The 11,791-nt window shown below is 43.6% G+C and overlaps 1 protein-coding gene across 1 annotated transcript; it reads left to right on the plus strand.

The window, feature by feature from the left end:
• Positions 1-10,267: 10,267 nt before the first annotated feature.
• On the plus strand, positions 10,268-11,227 carry LOC137146217 (olfactory receptor 10A7-like). The gene has a single exon (XM_067537416.1). The coding sequence runs from the start codon at positions 10,268-10,270 to the stop codon at positions 11,225-11,227; it is 960 nt and encodes a 319-aa protein (XP_067393517.1).
• Positions 11,228-11,791: the final 564 nt, after the last annotated feature.

Here is an 11,791-nt window from a genome sequence, read left to right on the forward strand (position 1 = left end):
GGTCCTGGACTTTAATCTTTGACCTAGCAATCTGTTTGGTACTCAGGACCTCTCTTCTACCTCTCCTTATGTCACTGGCACCTACACGTACGTACACGATCACCAGCACTCTCCCCACCCCCAGCACTACATGTTAATCTGTGTAGATGTATCGAGAGGTCCACAGTCTTCACACCTGGCAAGATGAAGATATAGGATAGCAAAGGTGATGGAAATATGGCTTTTCCTGATGTTTTCAGCACACCAGGTGTCTGCACAGTTGCAGAGCTTTGGGCTGGTGGCAGGTCAGCCATGACAACTACTGCTCTGAACCTTGGCTCGCTCCCTTGGTCTGGAACATCACCTGGAAAAAGGCAAATTCAGTTGGACAAAAATGTGACAAATATTTGCCCCGCTCTAAGAAAATTCATTAAGAGCTCAAACCAAACTGAACGAGGGCTCAGGTCTAAAGAAATGATTTGTTCTGAATTGTTCCTCCAGTCTCAGTCATTATCCTCCAGGTTACAGGTGCGGGAAACTGAGGCACAGAGTGTTGCGGTCATTGCATAGCTGGGCTTAGATCGCAAGAGCTCAAGGTGTCTTGTCCTCCTCTGGTTAGCCCCCGCTGCCTGGCACTATTTGTTGTCATCTTAGGCTGGAATTCTCAAGGGAGTTGAAGGTTCTTAATCACAAGATGTCCATGCCTTCATCCCTTAGCTCCTGTGCAAATCTCAGCCTCATATTGCTGAACTTCAGGAGAAGCCCAGGCCATGCAAGTTGACAAGACAGGAACAATCGGCGCCTAATAGAACTTACAATAGCCCCTACGCATGGTAGGCACCTAACTCTGATTGATTGACAACTGGACTTAGCCACCTGGCTCACTTAGGAGCTGTGATAAATCCCACTAGGCTTCTGTCTCCATCTTTAGGTGACTAAATCTCTTTGTAATCCTGGACTACAGATGACACGGAAGCTGGGCTGGAATCAAGTAACTCTGGAGGAGGTCCCAGGGCTTGTGCCATGCATGGGGTGCAGACCAGACGATTGTGACGGCCTCTATTGACTTTAAAATTGAAAGAATCTATGACCTTTTTCCTCTGGGTCTCTGCTTCTGAGTTTTGCAGCTTGTCCACAAGCCCTTTGGAAAGAGAAGTAGATAAATCACCTTCCGATAGCATCAGTTGCTTAATGCCAAAGATACTCAAAGCCAACTAAACACAGTTTAGCTGCAGAGAGCAACAGGTTTAAGTCTAGCTCTGTCACTTCATTCTCAGAATGAGAGGTGAAAGGATCCTTATAAGCTTGTGTCTTTGGCTTCTATTTATTGACAGAGAGAGAGAGAAAGAGAGAGGGATGGAAAGATGGAGAGATAGATAGATGACCATGGAATCCGGGCCACTGGACAGCTGAATGCATCTCCTGTTGGAAAAAATCCACAAAGCCAGTACAGTAAGTTTGCTATTTCATTTAAATATATCTGGGGATTAACATACAAGGGAAATGTAAGAACTTGATTAAAAATTGCTATCAGAACTCCTTCTGCGTCTTACTGTCAATTTACTCCAACAGCTAGAAATGGTCAGAATCCCCCCCCCCGCCCCCCCCCCCCCCAAAAAAACCCTCTGGTGGAAAATTTCATATTTTCATCTAAACCCTGAGCTCAGAACGTACTCAGGGGTAGGGATCTAAAAACTTTCAGCTGAAAAGTGTTAATTTTCTGAATAAAATGAAAAAAAAAGGTTTGAATTTTCAGTTTTCAAAGAGAACATCACAAATTTTGAACGAAAGTAGACACATTCTGAGAAAAAGATGTTGTTTTGCTAAAACCCATCCATCCATCCATCCAAAGAAACAAACAAAATTTAACCCAAAATTTCCATCCAGGCTTAAACAAGTGTTGGGGACCTGGCTGTTGTCTAACAACGCTGTAATTGGAAGCCGATTAATTCCATTGCATCTGTTTTTATTTCTGTTTCAAAGGAAAGTAAAAATTAGTAAGCAGCAAAGATGCTACCCATGGAATTTGTTTTATATGCACCACCATCTTTTAATACAGGCAGAGAATTGAACCTGGCAGCCAAAGCCCATCAATCCTGACATGGAGGATAGATTGTTATGGAGGAGATCAGTGGGCATACAATGCTTCTGCTCCAGCACCGTATCCAGTAGTCATTTGAGCATGGAATCATAGAATTATAGAAGATCAGGATTGGAAGGGACCTCAGGAAGTCATCTAGTCCAACCCCCTGCTCAAAGCAGAGCCAACCCCAACTAAATCAAATACTGTAACTAAGTGTACAGAACATCCAACTTTTAACAAGAAACAGCCCCTCTCCCAAAAAGGTCCCAGTGAATAGACAAGGCAGAGAAAGGGAGGGGAACCTGTAGCACAGAGAAGGGAATGGATTGGCCCAAGGTTCAAGGACTGGGGACGACAGGTTTGGCAGCAGTTCTGCAGAAAAGGACCTGCGGGTTACAGTGGATAAGAAGCTGGATTTGAGTCAGCAGTGTGCCCTGCTTGCCAAGAAGGCTAATGGCATATTGGGCTGCATTAGGAGGGGCATTGCCAGCAGGTCACAGGAAGTGATTATTCCCCTCTATTTACCACTAGTCAGGCCACATCTGGAGAATTGTGTACAGTTTTGGGCCCCCCACTGCAGGAAGGATGTGGACAAGTTGGAGAGAGTCCAGCGGAAGGCAACAAAAATGATGAGGGGGCTGGAGCATAAGACTTATGAGGAGAGGCTGAAGGAACTAGGCTTGTTCAGGCTACAGAAGAAAAGAATGAGGGGGGATTTGATAGCAGCCTTTAACTACCTGAAAGGGGGTTCCAGGGAGGATGGAGCTAGGCTGTTCTCAGTGGTGGCAGATGACAGAACTAGGAGCAATAGTCTCAAGTTGCAGTGAGGGAGGTCTAGGTTGGATATTAGGAAAAACTTTCTCCCTAGGAGGGTGGTAAAGCACTGGGATGGGTTACCTATGGAGGAGGTGGAATCTCCATCCTTAGAGGTTTTTAAGCAGTGACTTGATAAAGCCCTGGCTGGGATGATTGAGTTGAGGTTGGTCCTGCTTTGGGGTTGGACTAGATACCTCCTGAGATCCCTTCCAACTCTAATCTTCTATGATTCTAAGGTCACACAGAAGGTCATTGGCAGAGCAAGAAATAGAGCTCAGCTCTCCTGACTGTCACTGACCCATGCAGCATGGACACAAGATCGCAGAGGCAAACTGTACAACACAACAGTAATGGAGGGATGCTGCTAGCTCATCATTACACAGCTGGCACTGGATGTCAGACACCACAGCATGAGCGGAGAGCAGTCCATCTGTGTGGTGTTGGGGTAGAATCGTCACAGACAAGCTCCAGCATTTAGACACTGGGGGAATTTATGTCATATTTCCATGGAAAATGGGACTTGGGATGTGCTAGTGTTTTAGAATTTCAGTTCCACACCCAAGCTGTGAGCTTGCTGTTGGTCATAATAAAGGGACTTTCTGTGCTGGGGCTGTCAGATGTGGCTTGTACTCTGTTCCATCTTTCTTACTCCATTTTATCAAGGCAGGTCTTGGCTTATATCTTCAGAGGGTGTGAACTGACCCCGTTCCACTGGCTTTTGTACTTGTGCTGATTTGGACTTGTGTGATCTTGCACCAGATGTGTTGGCTGTGAGGAGGATAACCAATTCCTGCTCAACAGAAGTGTTAAGTGCTGTATTCCTTTGACAGTCACATAGAATTACAGAAGATTAGGGTTGGAAGGAGGTATCTAGTTCAACCCCCTGCTCAAAGCAGGAACTACCCCCAACTAAAACATCCCAGCTGGGGCTTTGTCAAGCTGGGCCTTAAAAAAACAACATGAGATGTTGTGGAGAGGGGAACTGGAGCTATTCCGTTTGTCATGCTAATCCTGACCATTGTTCTTCTCCTTCCCTCCACAGCAGGACACAACATGTTGGGGAAGAAAATGTCCAACCAAACCACAGTGACCGAGTTCCTTCTCCTGAGATTCTCTGACGTTCGGGAGCTGCTGATATTGCACTTTGTGGTGTTTCTAGTGATTTACCTGGCAGTCCTGATGGGGAATCTTCTCATCAACACAGCTGCAGCCCTCGACCCCCACCTTCACAGTCCAATGTACTTCTTCCTGATGAATCTGTCCATCCTACAACTTGGCTTCATCTCTGTCACTGTCTTCAAATCCATGGCCAACTCCCTCATGGACACAAGGTCAATTTCTTATTCTGGATGCCTTGCCCAAGTCTTTCTTCGCTTATTCTTTGCATTAGCAGATTTTGCCTTGCTGACCATCATGGCATATGACTGATATGTCGCCATCTGCCTCCCGCTGCATTATGAGACTGTGATGAACAGGAGAGCTTGTGTCCAAATGGTGGACATTGCCTAGATTTGTGGTGTTCTGTATTCCACACTGAACATTGGTTACATGTTTGTGTTAACTTTCTGTGGAGACAACACGGTGGATCAGTTCTTCTGTGAAATCCTCCAGGTACTCAAGCTCGCCTGCGCTGACTCATATGTCAGTGAAAGTGGGGTTATTGTCTTTAGTGTTTGCTTAATTTTAAGCTGCTTTATTTTTATAATAGTGTCATATTTTCAGATCTTCAAAACAGTGCTGAGAATCCCCTCTGAGTAGGGCCAGCGTAAAGCCATCTCCATGTGCCTTCCTCACCTGCTTGCGATCTCCTTGTTCCTTTGCCCTGGCACCTTTGCCTACCTGAAACCCATCTCCAGCTCAGCATCAGGGCTGGATCTTGTGGCCTCTATTCTCTATTCTGTGGTTCCTCCCGTGATGAATCCCATCATCTACAGTATAAGGAACAAGGAGATTAAAGCTGCCCTGTGGAAAATGATTGGATTGAGGATATTCACCAAGAATAAAATATCTGCCTTCTTTCCATAACCACAGTGTCATTCTGTGTTTCTTTATAAATATAATCTACTGTTGATATTATTTTCTCCAAGAGAACATTGCATGCAATGTATGTATGAGCACTGGGGTATTTACAGTGGCAAAAATATAGACAAACACCACTGCAGTCAATGGAGTTAATGAAGTTTTGCGCAAGTATAAATAAGTTAAAAATCTATCTATTGATCAATCTATCTATGGATCTATCTGCAACCCATCACCACATTATCTGATCACCTTGCACCTAAAATGAATAGCCATAGCGAAGTCCTTCATGTACTTCCTGGAATCTCTGTCTCTATTTTTCAGGATAAAAACTCTGCTTAAGGTAACAATGCAGCTTTTGTTTGTTTTTTCATTTTTTTTTCTGTTTTTAGTTTCATTTTTTGTAGTTGGGTTGTTGGTGGGTTGAGTCATTTCTTTGTTCCAGGTTTTCCTGGCAGGATGAAGCATGTTTGGTTAGATGAAATGTTCAGTGTTTGTCGTCTACTTGGGGTACCCAGGTGTCATCTGTTTGTAGGGGTTTTGTGAGTAAGCTGGAGATTTGCTTTCCACCATGACAAAGGGGTGCAGAAGAGGTGTTAGTGTGGCTAAGTTCTTGTTGAAATTATGATGTCAGACTGCTGAGATATTACTGTATAATTAATTATATGGTGAGGAGCCTAGAGCCTTAGATAACTATAGAATCATAGAATCATAGAATCATAGAATATTAGAGTTGGAAGGGACCTCAGGACTAACCTCTGAGCTTTGTCATTAGTCATAGAATCATAGAATCAAGGTCATCTAGTCCCCCCTGCTCAAAGCAGGACTAACCTCTGCTATATCATCCCAACCAGGGCTTTGTCAAGCCTCAGCTTAAAAACCTCTAAGGATGGAGATTCCACCACCTCCCTAGGTAGCCCATTCCAGTGCTTCATAGAATCATAGAATCATAGAATATTAGAGTTGGAAGGGACCTCAGGAGGTCATCTAGTCCAACCCCCTGCTCAAAGCAGGACTAACCTCAGCTATATCATCCCAACCAGGGCTTTGTCAAGCCTCAGCTTAAAAACCTGTAAGGATGGAGATTCCACCACCTCCCTAGGTAACCCATTCCAATGCTTCACCACCCTCCTAGTAAAAAACTTTTTCCTAATGTCCAACCTAGACCTCCCTCCCTGCAACTTGAGACCGTTGCTCCTTGTTCTGTCATCTGCCACCACCGAGAACAGCCTAGCCCCATCCTCCCTAGAACCCCCTTTCAGGTAGTTAAAAGCCGCTATCAAATCCCCCCTCACTCTTCTCTTTTGCAGACTAAACAAGCCCAGTTCCCTCAGCCTCTCCTCATAAGTCCTGTGCTCCCGCCCCCTAATCATTTTGGTTGCCCTCCGCTGGACTCTCTTCTTCTTCTTCTTCTTCTTCTTCTTCTTCTTCTATTAACCTAAATAACTAGTTAAAAGTGGTGTTATTCTTACTATGATGGAAAAGGTTATTTTGATGAGGAGGATTTTCTGTTGTTTCCCAAAGAATGATGTGGGATAATGAGGCTGAATCTGTATCCCTTTGAAGTCACTGGGGTTTATCCATTCACTTCAAATAGACCAGGATTTGAACAATGGCTAATAAACAAAAAGACCCCGATTTGGCTTACGACAGCCTTGGAGAAAGTCAGTGTGACAGAGATGTAAGGGTAAAATTTCCCATGTCAGATCAGTGCCAGAGCAGAGAAGTTCCATTGACATCAGCATTTTAATACTACTGAGGTTTTGGTCAAAGATTCTGAGGTAAACAAAGTAGTGACATAAACATCAGTGTATGTTACTTGTCTGGTGTCATTTTGTTATAGCTAGGCTTGGAAGGGTTAGATTTTTATTGAAAAAGGTTGATTTCACCACATAGGCACCAACCATTGATAATAATCAAAATGTGCAGATAGGGAAAGTAATAAAAATACTGCTTAAGAACTTGTTAGAGTTTGATTTCAGGCTACTAAGTTTGTAAATTCTGACATGGGATGTTAACAATTTCTTTTTTAATGGTTATAAAGGCGTAACTTTTAAATCTCAGCTTCTACTCTCATTCAGTAATTATTTTCTGAAGCCCCAATTGCCTGACCCCCACCCCCAATAACCTCCCACACTTATGAAAATGGAAATCAATAAAAATAATCTTGATGTAAGTGGGCAAATATCATAAAATGTGCTGATTTGGCATTCCATACAAAACTCAGTGTAAATCTAGTTACATCCAAGCCGAGAAAAGCTAGGCCCCATTACTATTTCAACACACAACAGCTGAGAAAGAAGCCCTATTAACTACAGAGGATCTATGCTGTAGTAGAAAGTAAGAGCCTGAGGCCTACCATAACAGGCCAAGTATGAGGCTCAAGGCCTAGCATAACAGACTAGGTATGAGGCCTAGCATAACAGGCCTGCTATGAGGCCTGAGGCCTAGCACAAAAGGCCAGGTATGAGGCCTGAGGCCTAGTATAACAGGCCCAATATGAGGCCTGAGGCCTAGCATAACAGGCTAGATATGAAGCCTGAGCTAAAGTAATGGTCAAAGTCTGTTATAAAGCAAAGTTAGCAGAAGTCAGGCTGTGAAAGGTTGCAGGCTCACAGTAAGTGGCAAGGACAGAGCTGGTGTAACAAACACACATCCCAAAGAAATGTTAGGCACAAGCACATTCCAGAAAGATACCAGGATATCCTAACACCCTGGAGATAACGAGGGCTCACTGACCTCTCCAAATGACACCACAATGGATAGAAATGTCTTGTTAATATGATGAATAGAGATGTTTTGACCAAACCACCTGGTACAAGGTAATGGATGGTATCTTACCACATCAAAGGGTGGTACCGTGCCACATCAGGGAGTGGTAACTACACACATCAGAGGGGCAATACACAACTTGTTTGCCTCAGTGTATAAAAGAGGGTCTCAGAGGAAGCATCTTGGTCTGGCCGAGGGGGAAATGGAAAGTTCTACCATTTATTGAGCTGGTCCATTATAACAAGCATACATGTGTTAGTGACCCTGTAGAGTCTACAGGATACTAGGACCTTCCTTGCCCACAATAAACCTGGCCGGATGCCTTCATTGCTGAAAGGATCTGTGGTCTTATTGAATAATTTGATTGTGGAGTGGTGTCTTGGTTGCCTGCACAGAGCTGGGACAGCATATACAGTGGGAGAACACACACACAGCCAACAACTGACAACGGAGGATGCACTGCTGTAAAGCGACTGACAGCAGTTGAATTAGGTTGACCAGATAGCAAGTGTGAAAAATCAGGCCAGAGTGGGGGGTGATAGATGCCTACTTAAGAAAAAGCCCCAAATATCGGGCCTGTTCCTATAAAATCGGGACATCTGCTCACCCTAAATTGAATTGTGTTTGTATTCACCATATACTGCAAAAATTATCATTTCTTGTTAATGATTTGATAGTGCGTGTGTATGGAGATAGATAGATAGATAGAAAACCCAGGTGAAAAACCCAGAAAACCCAGTTACACTGCTATAAATAAATAATAAATTGATTTAAGTCAGAAGTGCTACACTACAGTTCCACTGATTTTACTAAGAAAAAAATCTGGCCCTAAACAGATGGCATTATACGTATTTAATTACATCCTTACAATAAGGTAAATCCCATATCATATAGGCCCAATACATTATTTATGATCCATTAATTTAGAAATCGAGCTAACATATATTTTTCATGTGAGAATAGTTAATGCCAAAAAAAATTGATTAGGATGACTTCCTTCACACACACACACACACACGCACACACACACAGATGGTGTATCCTCTCTCAGCCCATTCAACTGCCATTTCTGAGGAGGCAGAGACCCTACTCTAGCCTGTCTGTGATTGTTAGACAGCCGGCATCTCACAGTTAGTTGCACAAAGTATTCACAATGACACCACTAAAATTATCTGCATGGTTTGGTGAATTGTTGCTTCATAATTGTCATCTCATCTACCTGCTAAAAACAAAGACGTCTTTGGAGGTTAGCAATTCTTCTTGCTCCAAATTCCCCTTTGAGGTTAGAAATTCCCACCACTGTTAATTCAGTCGAAGGAACAGAGAAGTGATTGGATTTTGGTTAATTTCACGCACCCATCAGCCAAAATGCCAAGGGAAATTCCTCTGCCTCACATGAAGGATAAATAATGGATTAGAGGAGATGCAGGCTCTTTGGTACTTCCTACAAGGCAATAGGTATGAAGCAGGACCTCAGAACCAAGGATGTCTGCTGGGAGAATGGAAGCAAGTGAAGAAAACTTTGACTGAAGGCAGAGAGTGCAACAAGTATCCTGGTTTCCAAAACTTTGACTGAAGAGGGGTCACATCAGAGATACAAGAACATCCAGATCAGCCGTAGAGATAACGCAGCCTTTCCTCATTCTTTATGTTTGAAATCAGATGGGGAAATACAAAGACAGACTTTCATAGACTCCACTGTGATCAGCTGACCTCCTGTAGAAACACAGACCATAGAAGTTCTGCAAAAGAATTCCTGTTTGAACTAGAGCAGAACTTTTAGAAAAACATCCAACTGGGATGGAAAATTGCCAGCGATGGAGAATACACAGCAAACCTTGGTAAGTTCTTCAAGGGGTTAATTACCCTCACAGTTAAAATATATGCCTTATTTCCATTCTGAATGTATGTAGCCTCAACCACCAACCATTGGATTGTGTTGTACCTGCTAGACTGAAGAACCAAATATTTGTGCCCCAAGTAGGTATGTAGGGCCATATTTGTAAAGGTTTTGTTCTGAGTGGTTTTCAGAAGAACCTAGGGGATCTAAAATTCATTACAATCAATGGGAATTAGGCACTTAAGTGCCTTTGAAAATCCCATTATGCATCCATATACCTTTAACAATCTGGCCGACCTGTAGGCCCTGATCCACAAAGGGACATAGGCATCACCATTACAACACTTAACATTTAGGTGCCTTGAAAATCAAGGAATTCACAATCCCTGGGGTAGGTGATATGGGAATGTCTACACTGTCTGGGAAACCTATCCAAAGGGGGGTAATTTTCATCTCAAAAGGTAGTATATAAGAGCAGATCAAAATATGTTCTAAAAGTTCCTAGCAGCAGTCAGATCTCTAGCTAGAGAAGTACCGGTCTGATTTCTTTTTGTATGAAGCAGGGCACCAGAATATTTAAAAAACTACTCCAAATTGAGGCAATTCATTTCTATTGCCTGGTCTCTTGATTGCACTTTTGCAAAGGTAAACTGCAAGGGCAGCGAAGTTTTGAACATTTATGGAGTGATATTCAAGGCCACCCATTGAAATAAAACCTGATCTTCAAATTCCATTCTGATTTGTTCTGTGACTCTTAGATGCAATCCACAGCAAACACCGAATGGGGAAACCAAACGTCCATCACAGAATTCATCCTCCTGGGATTTGGGAATCATTCTGAACTGCAGATCACTCTCCTCCTGCTGTTTCTAGTGATCTACATTGTGACCATGGCCGGGAACATCCTCATTGTTGCGTTAGTTGTGGCATATCAGCACCTTCACACGCCCATGTACTTCTTCCTGGGCAACCTGTCCTGCTTGGAGACCTGCTACACCTCCACCATCCTGCCCCGGATGCTGGCCAGTCTCCTGACTGGGGACAGAACCATTTCTGTTACTGGTTGCTTTGTACAATTATATTTCTTTGGTTCTCTAGTAGACACAGAATGTTACCTCCTAGCTGCGATGTCTTATGATCGATATTTGGCAATATGCAAGCCACTGCATTATTCAAGCCACATGAATAACAGGTTCTGCCTGCAACTGGCAGTTGGGTCTTGGACAAGTGCATTTTTGGCTGTTACCATTGTCATAGTTTTAATGTCACAATTAATCTTCTGTGGCTCTAATGAGGTGGACCATTTCTTTTGCGATCTCGCCCCAGTGATAAAGCTGTCCTGCAGTGACACCAATAACATGGAACTTGTGACTTTTCGGGGCTCCGTCTTATTCACCTTACCTCCTTTTCTGTTGACCATGACATCTTACGTTTATATCATAATTGCCATTCTGAGAATCCCATCTACTGATGGAAAGCAAAAGGCCTTTTCCACCTGCTCCTCTCACCTTATTGTGGTTACAATTTTCTATGGGACCCTGATCATTGTCTATCTGTTACCAAAAACTGAGGTGCTACAACAGCTGAACAAAATGTTTTCTCTTTGCTACACGGTCCTAACTCCCCTGATCAATCCCCTCATCTGCAGCCTGAGAAACAAAGAAGTCCACGTAGCCTTGAGAAAAGTGGTCCGGAAGTGTGCGGCTTTCATGAATTAAGGAACTGGAGGCTGGAGGTGAAATGAAATGGAGAGCATGTGATCCCAGCCCATCAGTCAGAGGAGCAGAATCTGGACGGTCTGTTTGTCAGAGATGTGCATTGTAAGTTGCTCAAAGTGGGTGACAGGTAATGCGGATGTCACTTGACTGGTTATCTAAGCTTGTGCTAGAAATCAGAGTTGGATGGAAGGAAAATGGCACCTACTGGGTTATTTGAAGTGACACATGTGCTCAGATGTTTCCATAATTGCTGAGAAGGTCACCAAAGGTGAGATCCGCCTAGGGACTTAGGCCCCTAAGCCCCAGATTTAGGCACTGCGATGATCCACAACCACCCCCCCCCCCACACACACACACACTCAGGTGCTGCTTCACCCTAAGTTCACTAAACATCTAATTGTTTGCTGTAAGTTCCCTAAGGACCTAACTTTCTGGCTATGGACAAACACATTGCTATGGTAGTCAGGGGAAGGGGAATTGAAGCGGAGTCTCCTAAACGTTGGGTGAGTTCCTTGACTGTGGGGGCTACAAATGATAAAGGAGAACTTCTCCCCCACTAACCAT

This window comes from Emydura macquarii, unplaced genomic scaffold (assembly GCF_026122565.2).
Source record: "Emydura macquarii macquarii isolate MOO-44397 ecotype Brisbane River unplaced genomic scaffold, CSIRO-AGI_Emac_v2 contig_393, whole genome shotgun sequence".
NCBI lineage: Eukaryota > Metazoa > Chordata > Testudines > Chelidae > Emydura > Emydura macquarii.

What these genes read in the sequence shown, in the direction of transcription:
- LOC137146217 (XM_067537416.1), top strand. Translation starts at nt 10,268, where the DNA reads ATGCAATCCACAGCAAACACCGAATGGGGAAACCAAACGTCCATCACA.